At 45.0% G+C, this 22,644-nt stretch overlaps 2 protein-coding genes across 2 annotated transcripts; both read right to left on the bottom strand.

Annotated features, from left to right (window-relative positions):
- Positions 1-9,289: 9,289 nt before the first annotated feature.
- Positions 9,290-10,733, bottom strand: LOC123141714 (uncharacterized). Its single transcript, XM_044560795.1, has 2 exons — positions 10,169-10,733; positions 9,290-10,066 (listed from the first exon to the last, which is right to left on the bottom strand). The coding sequence occupies exons 1-2, from the start codon at positions 10,608-10,610 to the stop codon at positions 9,546-9,548; spliced, it is 963 nt and encodes a 320-aa protein (XP_044416730.1). The 5' UTR covers positions 10,611-10,733; the 3' UTR covers positions 9,290-9,545.
- A 1,736-nt stretch (positions 10,734-12,469) lies between these two features.
- On the bottom strand, positions 12,470-16,825 carry LOC123145315 (protein-tyrosine-phosphatase IBR5). The gene is made up of 5 exons (XM_044564694.1): positions 16,403-16,825; positions 14,368-14,467; positions 13,870-13,927; positions 13,667-13,773; positions 12,470-13,074 (listed from the first exon to the last, which is right to left on the bottom strand). Exons 1-5 carry the CDS (start codon positions 16,640-16,642, stop codon positions 12,755-12,757), a joined length of 825 nt encoding a protein of 274 aa, XP_044420629.1. The 5' UTR covers positions 16,643-16,825; the 3' UTR covers positions 12,470-12,754.
- Between the last annotated feature and the right edge of the window lie 5,819 nt (positions 16,826-22,644).

The following is a 22,644-nucleotide window of genomic DNA, read 5'->3' as shown; positions in this document are numbered from 1 at the left end:
CTCGAAATGGTCGAGACGTAAAGATCGATATATTGGACGACTATATTCGGACTTCGGAAAGGTTCCGAGTGATTCGGGTATTTTCGGAGTACCGGAGAGTTACGGGAATACCTATTGGGCCTTATTGGGCCATACGGGAAAGAAGGAAAAGGACCTCAAGGGTGGCCGCACCCCTTCCCTTGGTCTGGTCCGAATTGGACTAGGGAAGGGGGGCGCCCCCTTCCTTCCTTCTCTTTTTCCCTTCCTCTTTTCCTATTCCATATGGGAGGTGGAATCCTACTAGGACTAGGGAGTCCTAGTAGGACTCCACACTTGGTGCGCCCCCTCCTAGGGCCGGCCTCCTCCTCCCTTGCTCCTTTATATACGGGGGCAGGGGGGCACCCCAGAGACACAACAATTGATCCTTGAGATCTCTTAGCCGTGTGCGGTGCCCCCCTCCACCATATTACACCTCGATAATACCGTTGCGGAGCTTAGGCGAAGCCCTGCGTCGGTGGAACATCATCATCGTCACCACGCCGTCATGCTGACGAAACTCTCCCTCGACACTCAGCTGGATCGGAGTTCGAGGGACGTCATCGAGCTGAACGTGTGTAGAACTCGGAGGTGCCGTACGTTCGGTACTTGATCGGTCGGATCTTGAAGACGTACGACTACATCAACCGCGTTGTGATAACGCTTCCGCTGTCGATCTACGAGGGTACGTAGACAACACTCTCCCCTCTCATTGCTATGCATCACCATGATCTTGCGTGTGCGTAGGATTTTTTTTGAAATTACTACGTTCCCCAACAAGAGATTCTTCACATAGTTACATAATTATTCGACTACTCATTGATCTTCACTTATATCTTTCATAGTAGTTTGTCGTTTGCTCTAGTGCTTCACTTATATCTTTTAGAGAACGGCGGTGGATTTATTTTGAATAAATAGATGAACTCTCATGCTTCACTTATATTTTTTGAGAGTATTTTAGAACAGCATGGTAATTTGATTTGGTTATGAATTTAGTCCTAATGTGATAGACATCCAAGAGGGATATAATAAAAACTTTCATATAAAGTGCATTGAATACTAAGAGAAGTTTGATAGTTGTTTTGAGATATAAAGGTGGTGATATTAGAGTCGTGCTAGTTGGGTAATTATGAAATTGAGAAATACTTGTGTTGAGGTTGGCAAGTCCCGTAGCATGCACGTATGGTAAATGTTGTGTGACAAATTTGAAGCATGGGGTGTTCTTTGATTGCTTTCCTTATGAGTGGCGGTCGGGGACGAGCGATGGTATTTTCCTACCAATCTATCCCCCTAGGGGCATGCGTAGTAGTACTTTGCTTCGAGGGCTAATAAACTTTTGCAATAAGTATATGAGTTCTTTATGACTAATGTGAGTCCATGGATATTACGCACTCTCACCCTTCCATCATTGCTAGCCTCTTCGATACCATGCATTGCCCTTTCTCACCTTGAGAGTTGGTGCAAACTCCGCCGGTGCATCCAAACCCCGTGATACGATATGCTCTATCACACATAAACCTCCTTATATCTTCCTCAAAACAGCCACCATACCTACCTATTATGGCATTTCCATAGCCATTCCGAGATATATTGCCATGCAACTTTCCACCGTTCCATTTATTATGACACGCTTCATCATTGTCATATTGCCTTGCATGGTCATGTAGTTGACATCATATTTGTGGCAAAGCCACCGTTCATAATTCTTTCATACATGTCACTCATGAGTCATTGCCCATCCCGGTACACCGTCGGAGGCATTCATATAGAGTCATACTTTGTTCTAGTATCGAGTTGTAATCATTGAGTTGTAAATAAATAGAAGTATGATGATGATCGTTAATAGAGCATTGTCCCAAAAAAAAGAAAAAAAAAGAAAGGCCAAAAAAAGGCCAAATAAAAAAATAAAAAAAGAAAGGCCAAATAAAAAAATAAAAAAAGAGAAATAAAAGGGACAATGCTACTATTCTTTTTCCACACTTGTGCTTCAAAGTAGCACCATGATATTCATGATAGAGAGTCTCTTATATTGTCACTTTCATATACTAGTGGGAATTTTTTATTATAGAACTTGGCTTGTATATTCCAATGATGGGCTTCCTCAAAATGCCCTAGGTCTTCGTGAGCAAGCAAGTTGGATGCACACCCACTTAGTTTCTTTTGATGAGCTTTCATATATTTATAGCTCTAGTGCATCCGTTGCATGGCAATCCCTACTCCTCGCATTGACATCAATTGATGGGCATCTCCATAACACGTTGATTAGCCGCGTCAATGTGAGACTTTCTTCTTTTTTATCTTCTCACATAACCCCTATCATCATACTCTATTCCACCCATAGTGCTATGTCCATGGCTTGCGCTCATGTATTGCGTGAGGGTTGAAAAGGCTGAAGCACGTTAAAAAGTATGAACCAATTGCTCGGCTTGTCATCGGGGTTGTGCATGATGGGAGCATTTTGTGTGACGAAAATGAAGCATGGCCAAACTATATGATTTTGTAGGGATAAGCTTTCTTTGGCTATGTTATTTTGATAAGACATAATTGCTTGGTTAGTATGCTTGAAGTATTATTATTTTTATTTCAATATTAAATGTTTATCTTGAATCTTTCGGATCTGAACATTCATGCCACAATGAAGAGAAATACATTGAAGAATATGCTAAGTAGCATTCCACATCAAAAATTCTGTTTTTATCATTTACCTACTCGAGGATGAGCAGGAATTAAGCTTGGGGAAGCTTGATACGTCTCCAACGTATCTATAATTTTTGATTGCTCCATGCTATTATATATTCTGTTTTGGATGTTTAATGGGCTTATTTATACACTTTTATATTATTTTTGGGACTAACCTATTAACCCAAGGCCCAGTGCAAATTGCTGTTTTTTTGCCTATTTCAGTGTTTCGCAGAAAAGGAATATCAAACGGAGTCCAAACGGAATGAAACCTTCGGGAGAGTTATTTTTGGAACGGAAGCAACCCAGGAGACTTGGAGTAGACTTCAGGGAGGCTTCGAGGAAGCCACGAGGCAGGGAGGCGCACCCTACCCCCTGGGCGCGCCCCCCACCCTCATGGGCCCCTCGTGGCTCCCCTGACCGACTTCTTTCGCATATATATATATATATATATATATATCTATATATATATATATATCCATATACCCTAAAAACATCGAGGAGCACAATAGATCGAGAGTTCCGCCCCCGCAAGCCTCTGTAGCCACCGAAAACCAATCTAGACCCGTTCTGGCACCCTGCCGGAGGGGGGATCCCTCACCGGTGGCCATCTTCATCATCTCGGCGCTCTCCATGACGAGGAGGGAGTAGTTCACCCTCGGGGCTGAGGGTATGTACCAGTAGCTATGTGTTTGATCTCTCTCTCTCTCTCTCGTGTTCTTGATTTGGCACGATCTTGATGTATCGCGAGCTTTGCTATTATAGTTGGATCTTATGATGTTTCTCCCCCTCTAATCTCTTGTAATGGATTGAGTTTTCCCTTTGGAAGTTATCTTATCGGATTGAGTCTTTAAGGATTTGAGAACACTTGATGTATGTCTTGCATGTGCTTATCTGTGGTGACAATGGGATATTCACGTGATCTACTTGATATATGTTTTGGTGATCAACTTGCGGGTTCCATGACCTCGTGAACTTATGCATAGGGGTTGGCACACGTTTTCGTCTTGACTCTCTGGTAGAAACTTTGGGGCACTCTTTGAAGTTCTTTGTGTTGGTTGAATAGATGAATCTGAGATTGTGTGATGCATATCGTATAATCGTACCCACGGATACTTGAGGTGACATTGGAGTATCTAGGTGACATTAGGGTTTTGGTTGATTTGTGTCTTAAGGTGTTATTCTAGTACGAACTCTATGATAGATCGAACGGAAAGAATAGCTCCGTGTTATTTTACTATGGACTCTTGAATAGATCGATCAGAAAGGATAACTTTGAGGTGGTTTCGTACCCTACCATAATATCTTCATTTGTTCTTCGCTATTAGTGACTTTGGAGTGACTCTTTGTTGCATGTTGAGGGATAGTTATATGATCCAATTATGTTATTATTGTTGAGAGAACTTGCACTAGTGAAAGTATGAACCCTAGGCCTTGTTTCAACGCATTGCAATACCGTTTCTGCTCACTTTTATCACTTGCTACCTTGCTGTTTTTATATTTTCAGATTACAAAAACCTATATCTACCATCCATATTGCACTTGTATCACCATCTCTTCGCCGAACTAGTGCACCTATACAACTTACCATTGTATTGGGTGTGTTGGGGACACAAGAGACTCTTTATTATTTGGTTGCAGGGTTGTTTGAGAGAGACCATCTTCATCCTACGCCTCCCACGGATTGATAAACCTTAGGTCATCCACTTGAGGGAAATTTGCTACTGTCCTACAAACCTCTGCATTTGGAGGCCCAACAACGTCTACAAGAAGAAGGTTGTGTAGTAGACATCACTACCACCACCACCACCATGTCGACGGTGCAAGTCAAGGTGCGCCAGCAGCCTTGCAACTGGCACGTTGTTCGGCATCTACTTCGAGTCTAGTTTTCTTCATGCGGCGGTAATAAATTATATGAAACTAGTAACCACTATTTTGTTTTTAGTGTTATTGGCATTAATGCATCGTGTATATATCATTTTGATTTTTGTACATAGATCGTCCCATGCAATGTGAGGTCGGAATTCAACAAGCTGACCGGAGACTCTGTGACCTTTGAGGCTCCTGGGGACCCCTACACTATGGAGGTCGAGAAAGGACGAAATATGACACAGGTGGGAGGAGATGGATGGGTCCGTTTCATCGCCCACATGCGTATCACCGGTGGTGAGTTCATCAACTTCTCCTTCAGAGCAGAAAGACCCAAGCTGGCCGTCATTTATGTCAACAAAGAAGAAGATGATGAAGATGATGAGGATGATGAGGATGATCAGGATGATGACGACCCACTTGATGAAGCCATAGCTCAAAGCATGAGGTTGAGCGAGGAGGAGGTGTGCAACCGATGGGACATCATTCCGCCACGTGCTGACTTCGTCGGGGTGCCATTCGTGACCCGCCTGACAAGTACCATGGTTGATCGGCATGTCATGGTATGTTGCATTTACTGTAGTAATTTGATGATATGCTTTATTGTTATACTTAGTGTAGAGTCCGATGATATATATGCTTAGTGAATCTTATATGCTTTATTGTTATACTTAGTGTAGAGTCTGATGATATATATGCTTAGCGAATCTTATATGCTTGGTGAATCCGATGATCTATATGCTTAGTGAATCCGATGATATATATGCTTTATTGTTATACTTGGTGTAGAGTCCGATGATATATATGCTTAGTGAATCCGATGATCTATATGCTTAGTGAATCCGATGATATATATGCTTCGTGTAGAATCCAAAGAACTGTTAATAGTGTAGAATCCATATATACTTATTAGTAGAATTCATGCTTAGTAGAAATGTAGTACTGTCTTTTGATAGTGTAGAATGTGTGAGGCTACTTATTAATTGATATGTTTTTCTTATTCAGAAATTGCCAAAGAGCCTATCTGAGAGTTGTGGTATCAAGCCTGATGAAGAAGGCTCTGCTGGAATACGCCTTACCGCGAGGGGCTCCGTCACCACCTGTGCGTACGGCGTGGATACGGACAGTCGCACACACTTCAACTCGGTTGGGTGGAAGAGCTTCCTCGTCGGCAAGAATCTTCATGTTGGACAGGCTATCCTAATTATCAGGAACACCCACCGCCCAGGCTTGAGGATGATGATCGTCATTGATATCATCTAGAACTACATATGCATGCGTGTGGCTGCTGAACCATATATATATATGCTAGTATGACTACCTAGTAGACTTATCAACTATGATCTATCCATGCATTGTTGACTACTATATATGAGTTTGTGAGATTGTGTGGTTATATTAAATGTGGTATTGTCGTTAATGTTTGTGAGATGGTTCTGTGAACTTAGTTAATTTGCACTGGACGTGTCTTGATTTCCATGAATATTGCATCTGACTTCTTTTTATTATTTTTAATTTCTATTTACCTAGTTGTAGCGTGGGGAGAAAATAGGGCGCTACTACTAAGTATTTTAGCTGCAGCGCTTGTTTAGAAATGCGCTACTGTTAAATAATAGTTGTAGCGTCCTAGCAGTAGCGCGGGTGCCCGCGCTACTGGTATGTAAAAAACCAGCGCCACTAGCAAGCTTTTCTCTAGTAGTGTGGGGTTTGAAAGAAAACAAATTTCAGAAGCGCCACCTTCGCTGGGACTCTTGGTGCATTTGCAAATCTAGGAGCACCTGTACTCTCTCTTGTTTGAAATGGAGACATAAGATTTGCCTTATTCATTAAATAGGAAGAGAATAGTGTTTGTGTTGTTTTTGGCACCGTCGGTAACCCAAAGTCTTGCCTCGGGCTTTATGGTGTTGAGCAAGATCGAAGGTGGAGCACTCTTTTGGCAGAAATCCAGGGAGTTCCTCTTATTTCAATGGTTCCAACTAATGAGCATGGCAAGTGATGTCATAGTTTTTCTAATGTACACATGCAGACACACTTGGCAGAGAGTTTAATCAATCAATCCTTCATGGGATATTCTAAGTGCCAAGAAGTGTTGTCCAAATGCATAAGATGAAGCCAATCATTCACCAAATTTCAAAGACTAAGGGTGAAGCGGCACTTGAAAAAAGGCGCATCGCGGACTCTTGTTCTCTTTTGCAAAGAGAACAAAGTCCATAATTTGGCCATCCACGCTTAGCCAATTTATCAACGGTCCAAATCCGGTTTTGGATGGGCAACCACGCCAAGAACTTTACTTTAGGTCGAGCACAAGCCTTCCAAACCGTGTGCATCATACGGAAGTAGATTATGCCCAAGAATTGCACATAGTAAGGAGAAGCTGGCCATCAGTCGTGTGCTTCCAAGTGATGTCATCTTGGCATTTCCTTTAAGGTGGAAATCACCAATAAGTGCCCAAAGAGCAATGAATTGAGGGAAGTGGGCCATGGAGAGCATCCTAGCCATATTTATTTTGGATACCCAAACGTTCTCATGAAGTGCCTCCGCACCTTCCAATTTTTACGTGCAAACGCCTCAAATGCATTCTTTAGGCTTACGGTCATGGACCCAAGGCGCATCCCAAAAGACAGTGTTTGCTCCATTGCTTGATAATGGTGGAGGCCTAGAAAAGATCAAGATCTACTCATCACAAGGGATTTCCTATTCCGACCCATGGCTGGGTTGGCTCTTTCCGTTCATACCCAGGCCATCACGATCTTAGGAGCACTTGTATTGGTCTCCTGCAAAGCAAATCATTGGATGTTGTATTGATGATATTCTTTGCTTGGGCGTATTTTTCTTTTGCTTGTGGGTGCAAGTGTGATACATGTTAGTCATCTAATCCCGTGTGTCGGGTTTATAAGTCGGACACAGATTTTTAGATCTTCAATTTTTTAACAAAGGAAAAATTTATTGACTTATAATGAGACATCAAGGAGATACAAGCAGAGTGAACACACTTAGGATACCCAGCCAACACCAACGCACTCATACAACGGATCACGTAGACAAAGAGCAATGACATACAAAACTGAAGTTATGCCTTGGCAGAAAACTCCCGAAGTGATCGACGAAATGCAGGAATGACCACCACGGCCCCAACCATATCATGACAACACAACACTACGAGCCATGCGACAACGGGTGACAAATTTGTATCCGACAACAGCACCACACGCCTTCTCTTACTCCGCCGTCCTCGCCTATGGCAGCCACTGGTTGGCCAACATACCGAGGAGGAGGAATCTTTTGTATGGCAGGACAATGCCCTCGTCGGCAATTCCCGACGCCAAGGCCTCACACATATCGCCTCGTGTCATCATGTGTAGACGATGTGGGATCCTGTCGTGAAACAGACACCACACAGCTTGAGGAAACCTTCCCGCGGTAGCGGATCTGGATCACACGGGGGCTAGCATCGCCACATGACAACGGGGAAACACAAGGTGATGGATCCTAGGCAGTGATGGATCCTAGGCATATGACGTAGACCGGTGACTGGGGGTTGAGGAAGCCATAAGATTGGCGGAGAAGGGACAAAATAGGAAGTTGGGTCGTCTCCCGCCTCCAGGCAGGCAGGATGGCGGCGATAGATACTTTTTGGGTGATGGTAGCGGGGGCTTCCAAGGCAGATTCGTGTTTTGGTTCGGGTCTATTTTTAGGCCTTCAGTTTGACTAGCGAAACATGTGTGTGCGGCGTTGTCGAGATCAAAATTCATAAACCCGGGTGACTTACTGATTGTTGTTCCTTGTGCCAGCAAAGGTGTAATTTAGTTTTGGCTCTCGTAGTCACTGTCTTCTTATTCAGATACTATTAAAGAGGATCTGAGACCCCTTTGAGAAGGCCTTTTTTTTAGTTAGACAGAAGACATTCTTTGGATCGTGCACATGACAACAGATCTGCATGACTTGACCTGAAGGCTATTACTCCCTCCTTTCATAAATGCACAATACCAAATATATAAAATACGAAGCTAAATCTTATGATGAATCTAATGATATACACTCTAGATTTAAATGATTTTGGTCAAAGTTTGTGAGGTTTGACTTTTTTAAAAAAAAATATACATTAAAGCGGAGGGAGTAACTTGCGGTTGAGATATCACTCAGTTTCATGCGACCAGACCAGTGGGTCAATGAAAGCCACAGTTATAATCCAGTTGTACGCTGAGAGTGTTGTTATACCAACTGTCAGCTTACAAGTGTACCAATAATCTCACACAGGGGCTAGAAGAACCAATATATTTTGCAGGTCAAATTCATTCATCCTGCCACTACGCTACCTCACACACATTGCACATGTTGGCATCTAGCGATATAATCTATTCCCTCCGGTTCTTTTTAGTTTGCACATAAGATTTGTCCGAAGTCAAGCCTTGTAAAGTTTAATCAACTTTATAGAAAAAAAATACTAACATTCACAATCTGAAATCAGCATCAATAGATGCGTCATGACTTAAAGTTTCATATTATACAACTTTAACATAATAAATGTCGATATTTTTTTATATAAATATGATCAAAGTTTATAAAGTTTGACTTCAGACAATTCTTATATGCAGAGTAAAAAGGACCAGAGGGAGTACTTCCTCCGTTCCTAAATATATGACATTTTGATAGTTTAATTTAAACTACCAAATCTTTCGTATATTTAGGAACGGAGAGAGTAGTATTTACATTTTATTCAGAGAAATTTCGATGGAACATGTGCCTTACAATTAATTATTTTTCATTGGTCAGATAAACCTCCCAAAACATACACTTCCACGCAACCCCTGACCAGCAAGAACCCTACAGCCTACAAGCCATCCACAAGAAAATAATAAGATACGTACAAAAACAAATAAATTCCCACAGCCGGCAAGCCAAAGAGGCCAAAAAAAACAGACAGTCGTCTCATCCGATCGTATAGCATCGGACACGTCATCAACGCATGCAGCAGCAGCGTGTCACAACCCTCTGAACATCAGCCGCCCCGTGCTCCCGAACGCCATCTCCCTGCGGCCCATCTCCATCCCGCAATGCTTCGGGCCGCCGGACGCCGGCACGCCGCGGCGCGGGCGAGCTTCGGCCGCTGCAGTGCTGCTCGCCCCTGCTTCCCATGGCGACCCCGACGGCGCGGCCACGGCCGCCGCTCGCTTGTACTTGCCGGACCACTTGGCCTGCACGTACCGCGCGCGCCTCCACGGCGGCACGTGCATGCCCGCGCCCCGGATGGACTCGGCCGCCGCCGCGCACATTGCCGCGGCCACCTCCTTGAACGTCTCCGGCCTCGCCACGAGCACCGTGGGCAGGGCGAGGAGGAGCTCCTGGTACTCGGCGCTGGGCCTCGCCGTCTCGAACTCGGCGGCGATGTTGACCTCGACGATGTACCGAGACGCCGACGCGCCCGCTGTGATCACCACGTCCACGTACTCGTAGCTGCCCGCCGGCACGCTGCTGCTTCTTTCCCACGACGATCTGCAGACACCTGCGTCGACAACAAAAATGTCAATCTTCTGTTCGAGAGGAATCTGGAACGCACTCTGAAATTAACCGGAGAAGTATCTCAAAGCAAGGCAAGGGCACTCACCGGCATCGAACCCTCTGGCACGGAGCCGCTCGGCGACGTGCTTCCTGACCCCTTCACCGCCAGCGACGTTCGGCCCCGCACCGACGACGGCGCGCTCCGCCTCGGCGCGGATCCGCGCCGCTGCCGCGTCGGCCGTCGCATCTGCCAGCGCCGTCCGCAGCGCGTCGGCCCACGTGGTACTAGCGGGCCGCGGCGGCACGGCTTCCTTGGCGACGGCGTCCTCGCCGTACCCGTTGTAGAACTCGTGCACCAGCTCCACCAGGCCGTCGTCGTCGTCGACGTCCTCCTGCCCGGAGGCGGACGGCGTGGTGCCGCAGAAGAACGGGCCGCGCAGCCGCGCCCTCGCCGCCTCGTCCAGCGCCGCCGTGGCCTTCTTGTACGACGTCGGCGAGGACCCCATGATCGGCGGCTCCGGCGGTTGCTGTGACGTCGGAATAAGCATGGAGATTGGGCTCGCCGCCGCTCGTGCGTTGGCCACCAGTTTTCCAAATCAGTTGCAGGTTTTTGGAGTAGCGTGTATCTGGCACGGGGGCGGGCCGTTTCTATATATGTTTCGGGTAGGTGCGTCTAAATTCGTTGTGCGCGGTTTGCACGTCCAGGTTCAATGAATCTGGCGCGCATGGTAGCCGTGCTTGCGTTGGGCATTCTCTGGGTCGCCGCATCGGGTTTGCTTACCACTTATGGAAGCTTCAGTGAAAAGGAATGCTAGTGGTGGACTGGAGTAGCTTGAGGTCATTGGTGCGTCCAGATACATTACATGCTACTGCGTGTTTTTAGCAGGGTGATGAACTGGAGTGATATTCAGGATATACCCCCTCCCTCCTGAATTACTTGTCGGGAGGTGAATGTATCTAGAATTAAAAATATGTCTAGATACATCCATTTTTGCGACAAGTAATTCAGGACGGAGGGACTTCTGCAGAAAGCCAGAAAAACAATGTAAATAAATTCTCTAAAATATGGACCTGATTCCAGGGTTCCTGGTACCTGGGATGCAAAGTATCAACATATCCTTGTTCGGTTGGTCTCTTTCCCAGTTCGAAATGTGCTTGGTACGTCTAGATTCATGCTAGCTGGTCCAGAGGCGGCCTTGAGCTTCGCTCACGGCGTGTCGCCGGTGAGTGCATAAGGAAAACGACGTCAATTTTTGAGAGGACTGGTGTATAATTTTTAATTTCTGTAAGGATTGTCTAATTAGGGTTGATCTACTTTAACATATGGCCTTTGCCTTATCCGGAAAAAGAAGTTGCAAAACTGAAGATCCTGATGATATCAAATTAAATACTCCACCAAGTTGCACAATGAACGGTTGCTTCACCAAGTTGCTTTCTGGTCCCTAAAATTAAAGAGTAGCCCAACAGCTTTTGGTGAAGGCAAAGGGGCAATAACAGCGATGGGTAGATACAGGGGTTACGATGGACATATACAATGATTGATAAGATAGTGTTATTTTAAGTTTTGCATGTAATTTCGAGATGACAAAAAAATTGTCTATAGTGGGTCATCTCTTAGCATTATCTTTAATAGCTAGCTATTCCTAAAAATGTGATGAGACATACTCCCTCCGTCCCAAAATTCTTGTCATAGATTTGTCTAAATACGAATGTATCTAGTTATGTTTTAGTATTAGATACATATATTATATTAAGAGATCATCTTTTGTCTTCTCTTAAATAAAAAAGACAAAGCTTTTCTTATGAGTTCTCTTTGCTCCATCCCATCATTTATCCTACGTGACACTCCTAAGATAACATCATTGTACATGCCCTGGGATCGCAAAGGAGAACATAGGGCTGTGGAATCCACGTATAAAGAAGTTCACAGCACGGCCTTGTGGCCACGGGTCCTATGGAACAACCATATAGCAGTCGCCACCTCAAGAAGTTTTTGGAGCGGGTCGATGCCGATGACAAATACTCCCTCCGTTCCTAAATATTTGTCTTTTTAGATATTTCAAATGAACTATCACATACGGATGTATATAAACATGTTTTAAAGTGTATATTCACTCATTTTGCTCCGTATGTAGTCACTTATTGAAATCTCTAGAAAGACAAATATTTATGAACGGAAGGAGTAGTAGGGGGAGAGTGGGTCTCCCTGCCGTAAAATTGATGATTTTGAAGAAGAAACATTATCAGGCGTGTCATGCTGCGTAAATTAAAATTGTCACCTGATCCGGACAATTTCAATCGTCTGGCTGCGGCAAGCTCGAATGCACAGCATAAAGCTAACCCAAAGTTAAGTTATGCAGGTACAGAAACATATGCCACTAACCACAACCACCCCCGAATGCACCCGAAGTCATGCAGGTAATAGAAATATAAGCCACCAACCACAGGTCCACAGCCATAGTGAACTGCCGAGTGCCAAGTCTACTGCCATATACTGTAAGATATAACCCCAAAGGTTTGCCAGGACCATTTCTCAATCTGGTGAAAGCTAAACATCCAATGACATATTCGATAGACCTAAGAGTAACACGCACCCATACCAAGTGAAAGCTAAACATGCAGTGACATATTCGATAGGCCTAGGAGTAACATGCATCTGTCCCAAGTGATATGCGACATGTTAAAAGTCATCTTAAGAGCTGTCCATCTGGTTATCCGTCGAAGCTGGGGTGACTGCGCCATTGTTGATCCCTGCGGCGGGACCGACTCCGACTCCCATTGAACCGTCGGCTCCGAAAGTGAAGTTACTGGGAACATTGTTTGGGCCGGCCCGCTCGAAAATGGATGGCACAGGAGTCTGGTTGAACGCAGGCACTTGGATGTCACCTGATGGTTGTGGGAAACCAAATCCAAGTGAAGGAAATGACTCGGTTAGAACCGTGGTCTGAGCTGGCGAGCCAGCGCTGGGTCCAAAGAGCTTCTGTTCATACTCAACAAGCTGACACTGAGAAGCTGTACAGAAAAGGGTTACAGTTAGCTTATGATAACACATTTGGATTGCCCATCAATCCGTACAGTTTGAAAATGCAAGAAAAAAGGTTTATTGGCTGTAGTTGCTCAACTAAGTAACAGATGACTAACTTGATTGTAGTACCTTTTTGTTAGGAAACAATGGAAGGAGTTGATGAGAGAAAATATAGCAAAGTTTATGTTGGAAAACGTGATTAATCTGCATAACAGGTTATCCATAGCCTCCCCAGAGTATTGCAATGAGAAAACTAACTAACAATGCATTTATTAATCTAGCTCCTTCAAATATTTGATGTATTCAAATGACAACACATACCCTGTACTGTAACTACAAGGCTGGTCGAGTTTATCTTACCACACCAATTTCACTATTAAGTACTACTAACGATACATTCAGTTGACAACACATATATGTTGATTGACTAAAACGGATGGTCAAATTTATCCTACCACATCATTTTCATTATGTATGAGTAGCCGCTGTTACCATTCAAAAAAATTATGAATGGCTGATTGGCAGATTTTTAAATACACGAGACGGATATTTGCTTACTAGACAAGGATATACAGTTACCTTCTGTTATTTGGACCTGTGGTCGTCGATCTTTTACCCACTGGAGAGACGGTGCAAGTCTCCACCCTCTAGACTTCATCAAGAAGGCTGTCACCACAGCAGCTGACCTAAAAAATGTGTTCCAGGGAAGTATTCACCAATCAGCAATATGTCCAGATAGTAATCATCAATTAATCACAATAGTGCTAACTACAAGCAAGCACCTGTTTTTCCCAGACATGCAATGGACAAGAACACGTGAAGCCCCTCTTTCACATTGCTCTGCAGTTGCGAAGGACAAGATTAGACAAAACATCTTCATAGACAGTATGAGCGCAAGGAAATCTCCTAGTTCGGTGCTGGAGAAAAAAAATGCATGCTGTTCCTATTTGGTACTCCATTTGTCAATAATATAGATGAAGAGTACGAGGAAGGACCAACAGGTCAAAGGACTAAGAGATTGAGTAGAACTAGTTAAATCGTACTAGGATCTAATTTCTTTCTTGACAACATAAAACAAAATTAAGAGCAGCAAGGCTTCAAAAGGTCATGTTTAAATGATTATGGCAATACGCAGCATTTTATAAGGCTAAAATGTAAGAAATATATGCTGGAACAAAATAAAGCAAGAATGTCAGGGTTACAGGGTAAAAATAAAGGTAAGCAGTGACAACATTCAATCTATTCCAGAACAAAACGCTGAAAGCATAACATGACAATACCTAGAAACTGAGTAGCACCATCAAAATCCAATGTTTTATCATCTTGGAGGCAGTGGTAAGTGAATGAATTCCGGTAAAGATTATGGCAATCCGGCACAGTCTGTTAAACAGCACCACTGTGAGTAACCTTCAACTTAAAAATGAAGCATGGAAACAAACAACAGAAGATAATGCCAGCATGCTAACTTCTGAATGAATAGCAAAGGACAGGTACACTACTATATAGCAATAACTGCAATATTGATTTCCACAGTTTATGACAAGAATGTATTAAAGTGTGGATAGCTACACAAGAACTTCTTAGGCACAACAAGTTCGTTCATGTTTTTTTCCTCTTCCACAGCTCTCCATGTTTCCTACTTGCAGGATGAATGGTAGATGGTGGAAAACATTTGTAAGGTGTAAAAAATACGAACACACACAACCAATTCTAAAATAAATAGAAGCAGAGAAAATCAATATGACTGTCAGGCCTGCAGCCTTGCAAGAGAAATTAACCTTATAGAGAAAATAACCGGCAAAACTTATTGATGAGCAAATCATCCATGTAACAGCAATATTGACTATGTAATTAAAACAAGAGTTAGTTGTCAAGCTGACCTATTTGTCATGACAAGCTTAAAGCAAAAGTACGATTGTGGATTTGAAGCAAACCATCCTAGTCATCCAATCTTATCTACTAGTTCAATAATTAAGTTGAAACCCGTAAAAACAAAAATATGACCTGATTGCAGATTTAATCCCATAATAACACCATACGAATTACTACTCACAACTATCCCTTCAAATTATACTTGTCTCTTCCCACATCCTTGCTCCTCCCACTTCCCCATGCAACCATCTAGAAGCTTCGCTTCACCTCGGCACGTAAATAATGACAGGCTCTCAACAGCGTCTAAGGCCACTAGTCTCACCAGAGCACAGAGCATGGCACAAGCAGATACAAAATAGAAGCTTCGCCTAAGCACTGCATGGAGTGCAACCAGCCACTGCCAGACGCGAGACACTGTTCTACTTTTCAATATAATAACATGAATTGTGTGACCTTGAGTGCTAATATTAGAGAAAACAGAAGAAAAAAAATCATCTGAACAAGTATGATCTGAACATGACATTTCATGTTATGTCCTATTGTTTTGCTAATTTCAGTTAGCTGAGGAACATCTGAAGTGCCAAAAATCTGGGTATCATATAAGAAAAAATATATTAGATAGTAATTAGCATCAGGTGTTATTCCTCAAATTTCAGTGGTCGACTATGTACCCCTGATTCTAATCAATGAAAGAAAATCAGTGAGCAGCACCTTTTTCTCATACAATTTTCAATCAAGTGCTACACTCTTAATTCTTTCCCATTTCGGTCTTCCTATTTAATATTGGTTCAAAGAAGATATATGGTTCAAAGAAGCCGCTCATGCTATTTGTTTTCCTTTGCACCTAAGGAAGCTTTCTATTTCAAATCGCTTCAATACTCCTGCACATTAAGCATTACCTTTTCTGGGAAGATAATAATTATGTTATGAATTCATCATAACTATCTTTCAAAGCAAATTCATTGCACAGGTTAATAAAATAAGAGCAGTACTCATACTACAATCAAAACCTACCAAAATAACCTTTGAGGCAAGTGTAATGATGACAAATTAACTACTAAAGAAGTAATAGGTCATAGCTCATAAGTACCCACGATCACAAATCATTGAACCATTGTGCAATACTCGCATCAAACCATCCTTCCTGCACAATTTATACGAGCAATGGGATTGGGCTAATGCTACTAGGAGCAGAGGATAATATTTTCGCCTCCTGCACATCTAATCAGCACGGCAGGCAAACCTACACCCCTCGCATCGTATCACGCTTGAAGCAACCCTACCGAGTCACCAAACCCTGGAGCTAAACCCCCACAAAAACGAATGTCGCGCAAAAGGGCATCGCGAATCCACGCCACCACACTTCTCCGACCTCACGGCGCGGAGACGATCGAAACTGAGGAGGAAGGGGGCTCGGGAGAAGGGGCGGGGCACATTACGCACGTTGAGGATGTGGGTGATGTTGAGCGTCTTGAGGACCTCGGAGCGGGAGGCGTTGTCGTAGCTGCCGAGGAAGAGGAAGCCCTTGAGCACCTCGGAGGGGAAGGCGGAGTCGACCCTCGCCGGGGCCACCGCGTCCGCCGCGGCGGGCCTGTGGCCGCAGACCCCGCATATCTCCCCTTCCTCGCACTTGTGGTAGTGCCCGCAGACCCCGCACGGGTTCTCCCTCTCGCGCTTCCTCATCTCCCTCCGGCCGCCGGCCGCCGCGCCGCGCCGCTCGATCTGCGGGAGGGAGGCTGCGGGTGTGGGATCGCCGCGGCGGCGTGGGTGCTTTGTTTGCCCTTGGGTGGGAGGAAGGGAAGCGAAGCGGAGCGGGGGTCCGGTGGCGACGCGATTTATTTTGGTTCCGAGTCTTTTTGTTTGGATCGGATCGGCTCACGTCTGCGTTGGTTCGTTTTATTCGCCGGAAGACGGGGCCTGGGGACGGCGGAAACGGGAGATCTGGGCCGTCGGTGATGGTTTGTGCGGTGGAGATCGCTCCGGCGATCCCATTCTGGGTGGCAGCGTGCAAGGGCAACGTAACGGAACGGGATGGGGTGGCACGTGTGACGTGTGGGGTTTGGCAGGAGGCGAGGCACTTTCAGATAGACCAAATTTTCCTTCGAGACTATTCCATTTCTCCCGTGACTTGAACCCATACCTGGCATTTACCCCTAAATTTTGAGTATGCTTAAAAATACCCCTCTTCCGTCAAAGCTTCTTATAGAAATACCCTTCCATATCATTTTCGTCTGGTCAAAGGCGTTTGACCGACTGCGGGGCATTTTCTTGCCAGTTTTACCCCTCTACGTGTATGACACTTACAGGTGGGACCTACCCTAGAAAAAAGAAAAGGAAAAAGCTCTCTCTATCTCTATCTCACCACCTCTCTCACTTACAGGTGGACCCGCCAAAAAAAGAAAAAAGAAAAACTTTATTCTCTCTTACCTCTCTGTGTCTCTCTCTCTCGCTCGCCTCCGGCGGCGGCCAACAGCAGACGACGGTGGCCAGCATTAGGCTCGCCGGCGTGGTCCCGCTGCGCTCAATGCCACGTAATCATCCATCGATTGACCACTGTTTGGCGTGAGGACAGACACCGGAACCAGCACCCCGACGGAACCCGCACACGGTTCATGTCGTCGCCGCATCGTCTCACGCACGCGTGACCAACGACAGCCTCAAGCCTCTGTAGCATGCCCATTAGATCGAGCACTTCCCGATTTGTTTTCCAGCGGGACGAATTAGACCGAGGCACCCGAAATCGACGGCTCACTCGTCGTCTTCCCCAACTCCGACGGAGTGCTGCCGCTGCCCGATCTCCTCTACCCATGAATCTAGGAGGATTCCCCCAAGTTACTTAGCTCCAAGACAACCTCCCGAATGTCCTGGTGAGCCCTCAAGCTTCCCTGCATCCCCGAAAACCTCCCTCCATGAGCGCCGCCCGTCGCCGCCGCTCAAGCTCACCGTTGCCCATCCCCCGGCCACCCCACAGTCTCGGGCCACCTCAGTCCAGTTCGTCTTCACGCCCGCAGCCTCGCAGGGCCACTCTAAAGCCCATAGACCTCTCCGCATCCTCCCGTTCCTCCGTACGTCTACCTTCGCGCACGCACCGGTGTTTAGCCGCTGTTGTTAAAAAGGTATTTAGGCTAACCCTCCAGGTAAGTGTTCCACTGACCCATGGGCCCTTTACTAACTATAAAACAGTTAGAAAGAATGACATGTGGGCCTCCAAAATCTAATTTGACAAGTCCCTGTTGACTGGTCTAACTTTGACTTAGTTTTTTTTTCTTTACCTAAATGTGGACTTGTACCACCAGGGGCATTTTGGACAAAGCACATGGTCAAACCCCTTTGACCTAACAGAAACGTCGCCGAGGGGTATTTCTATAACACCACCTAACGGAAGAGGGGTATTTTTTAGCATACTCAAAATTTAGGGGTAAATGCCAGGTGTGGGTTCAAGTTAGGGGGAGAAATGGAATTGTCCCTTTTCCTTTTGATTTGACAAGGCCCATACCCATGCGGACTTTAGTCTTTAGTCGTTTCACAATCACAAGGAAAAATGCAGAGTCGATAAAATCATACTCTGCAATGATCGGTACAATCGCCGGAGCATGGAGAATTTGGGGACCAAACAATTAACAATGGCCATTTTTTTGGGTGATGATGATGACTAGTAGAAGGTTGCTAGGCTAGGGCGTTGCACCAAGGTCCTGGAATTTTTTAGGGATTGCATCGATCATTGCACAGAAGTATGATTGGTTCGGAAACCTAACATCGTTGAAATTAGACACAACTAAAACCTAGAGTCGGATCCACAAGTTGACACATGGGATCTTGAAAAGCAACTCATTTGTTGAGAATTTCGCGAAGCGTACTGATGAGGTCAAAGAAGTTCAGATAAGGTTGTCAAAGTGTTTGTTGGACAACTTGTTTGTGTTAGAGTGAAGTTGGGTATGAGAAGAAAATAGTGAGGTTTGTGAACTTCAGGAAGACGGGCAAAACATTATTCAATCAAGTGAAATGTGAGAGGCGTCGGACCTTCTGTTGGACATGCGGAAAAAAATTGGCATTGGGTTGAAGAGGGCGGTACAGGTGAGCATGATGAACCAAAATTGGATTGGGGGATGTTTATTATGGCTCCCATAAGAGACGACTGCTCCATTTCTAGGCCAGACTTTTTGGGTCTAGGATCGAATCCTAGTTTGAATGTTTGGGGACCGGCCTGACCGGTAGTTGAGAAGTTGCGTCTTGGGCAATTGTCTAGACCGTCCAGGCGTGTTTCTTTGACCTGGAGACGAAGAAGAGTCATTGAAAGCCTCCCCCTCCGGGTACACACTTGAATCTATGTTTCGAATCTAAAGAGAATAGCACCCCCTCTACCCAAGCTCGATTTCGCTATTTCTTCTATAGGTTCCTAGGGGGTTTAATGGAGGGTCTAACCCTAGCAAGATTCAAGCTCCCCCCCTTTTAACCATCACTTTCGCGATACAAGCTAGTTTTGAACCGTTCAATTGATCTTGTGACTCTTGAAGGCCGGAGACTCCTAGGTGGTAGGAGTGGCCTATGAGGATCCATTGTTGTGGATTTCCTTGGAGTCTGTGAGGCTTTGGATTCCACCTCAAGGTTTATAGCTCCTACTTTGTGCGTGGGAGGGGGTGATGTTGTGTACACACTTCTATTCTTGAAGACTTTGTTGGGCCTTCAAGCCCAGAGGATTGTAGGACATCAACAAATTTCCCTCAAGTAGATGACCTAAAATTTATCAATATGCGGGAGGTGTAGGTTGAAATTAGCCCCTCTCGAACAATCCTGCAAGCAAATACAAGTAGTCTAGTGTGTCTCCAACACACCTAATACAGTTTTATCTATTGTATAGGTGCACTAGCTCGACGAAGAGATGATGATATATGTGTAATATGAATGGTAGAAGTAGCTTTATGTAATCTGAATAAACACAAACAACAAGGTAACAAATAACGGAAGTGAATAAAACAGTTATATGATACACTCTATCACACATAAGCCTCATTATATCCTTCTTCAAAACAACCATTGTACCTATCTATTATGACTATTGCTTCTACAACTATCGCTACTGCATAGTGATAAAGTAAAGCAATTACATGGCGATTACATTTCATACAATAAAGCGACAACCGTAAGGCTCCTGCCAGTTGCCGATAACTTTTACAAAACATGATCATCTCATACAATAACGTATATCACATCATGTCTTGACCATATCACATCACAACATGCCCTGCAAAAACAAGTTAGATGTCCTCTACTTTGTTGTTGCAAGTTTTACGTGGCTGCTACGGGCTTCTATCAAGAACCGTTCTTACCTACATATTAAAACCACAATGATTTTTCGTCAAGTGTGTTGTTTTAACCTTCAACAAGGACCGGCCGTAGTCAAACTCGATTCAACTAAAGTTGGAGAAACAGACACCCGCCAGCCACCTGTGTGCGAAGCACGTCGGTAGAACCGGTCTCATGAACGTGGTCATGTAATGTTGGTCCGGGCCGCTTCATCCAACAATACCGCCGAATCAAAGTAAGACGTTGGTGGTAAGCAGTATGACTATTATCGCCCACAACTCTGTGTGTTCTACTCATGCAAATCATCTACGCATAGACCTGGCTCGGATGCCACTGTTGGGAAACGTAGCATGCAATTTCAAAGAAATTCCTACGCTCACACAAGATCTATCTAGGAGATGCATAGCAACGAGAGGGGGAGAGTGTGTCCACGTACCCTCGTAGACCAAAGGTGGAAGCGTTAGGTTAACGCGGTTGATGTAGTCGAACGTCTTCACGATCCAACCGATCCAAGTACCGAACGTACGACACCTCCATGTTCAGCACACATTCAGCTCGATGATGTCCCTCAAACTCTTGATCCAGCAGAGGGTCGAGGGAGAGTTCCGTCAGCACGATGGCATGGTGACGGTGTTGGTGATGTGATCCGCGCAGGGCTTCGCCTAAGCACTACGACGCTATGACCGGAGGAGTAAACTATGGAGGGGGGGCACCGCACACGGGTAAGAGAACAATTGATGTGCCTTTGGGGTGCCCCCTGCCCCCATATATAAAGGAGAGGAGGAGGAGGAGGTCGGCCAGGAGGCGCGCGCCATGGGGAGGAGTCCTACTAGGAGTAGGATTCCCCCCTTTTTCCTTTCTTCACCGAAGGGAAAAGGAAGGAGAGGGAGAGGGAGAGGAAAGGGGGGCCGCGCCCCCTCCTCCTTGTCCTATTCGGACTCCCTAGGAGGGGGGCGCGCGCCACCCCCCGCGGGCTTCCCTCTCTCTCCCTTAGGGCCCATGTAGGCCCAATACTTCCCCGAGGGGTTCCGGTAACCCCTCGATATTCCGGTAAAATACCCGAACCACTCGAAACCATTCCGATGTCCGAATACTACCTTACAATATATGAATCTTTACCTCTCGACCATTTCGAGACTCCTCGTCATGTCTGTGATCTCATCCGGGACTCCGAACAAACTTCGGTCACCAAAACACATAACTCATAATACAAACGTCATCGAATGTTAAGCGTGCGGACCCTACGGGTTCGAGAACTATGTAGACATGACCGAGACACATCTCCGGTCAATAACCAATAGCGGAACCTGGATGCTCATATTGGTTCCTACATATTCTACGAAGATCTTTATCGGTCAAACCGCATGACAACATACGTTGTTCCCTTTGTCATCGGTATGTTACTTGCCCGAGATTCGATCGTCGGTATTATCATACCTAGTTCAATCTCGTTACTGGCAAGTCTCTTTACTCGTTTCGTAATGCATCATCCCGTAACTAACTCATTAGTATTGCTTGCAAGGCTTATTACGATGTGCATTACCGAGAGGGCCCAGAGATACCTCTCCGATACACGGAGTGACAAATCCTAATCTTGATCTATGCCAACCCAACAAACACCTTCGGAGACACCTGTAGAGCATCTTTATAATCACCCGGTTACGTTGTGATGTTTGATAGCACACAAGGTGTTCCTCCGGTATTCAGGAGTTGCATAATCTCGTAGTCAGAGGAATATGTATAAGTCATGAAGAAAGCAATAGCAATAAAACTAAACGATCAAAATGCTAAGCTAACGGATGGGTCTTGTCCATCACATCATTCTCTAATGATGTGATCCTGTTCATCAAATGACAACACATGTCTATGGTCAGGAAACTTAACCATCTTTGATTAACAAGCTAGTCAAGTAGAGGCATACTAGGGACACTCTGTTTTGTCTATGTATTCACACATGTACTAAGTTTCCGGTTAATACAATTCTAGCATGAATAATAAACATTTATCATGATATAAGAAATATAAATAATAACTTTATTATTGCCTCTAGGGCACATTTCCTTCACTCCCCTGGTTGTTGTTGCGGGCCTCCTCCTCCCCTCCTGCCATGGTTGTTGCAGCTGCTGGTTTGCTCCTCCCCTGGTTGTGCATGAACAAGGGTGGTTGTGCATGATGAAGACTTGAGGGCTAAACTGGAACCACTCAAGAAGAAGGCTGGTTTTATTGTACCTACTACCTACTGCTTAATTAACTCACATCGACTCGTCGCATGTCGACTCGTCGACCATGAGTCTAGAGTCTAGACTAGTCACGACTAGTCTAGAGTCGCCATCCCCGAGCAACTCGTCAACTCATCGACTCAAAAAAATTGGTGGAGACTA

The sequence above is a fragment of the Triticum aestivum genome, chromosome 6D (assembly GCF_018294505.1).
Source record: "Triticum aestivum cultivar Chinese Spring chromosome 6D, IWGSC CS RefSeq v2.1, whole genome shotgun sequence".
Classification (NCBI taxonomy): Eukaryota; Viridiplantae; Streptophyta; class Magnoliopsida; order Poales; family Poaceae; genus Triticum; species Triticum aestivum.
The sequence above is the reverse complement of the archived record's forward strand: the minus strand, read 5'-3'. Positions and strand labels throughout refer to the sequence as shown.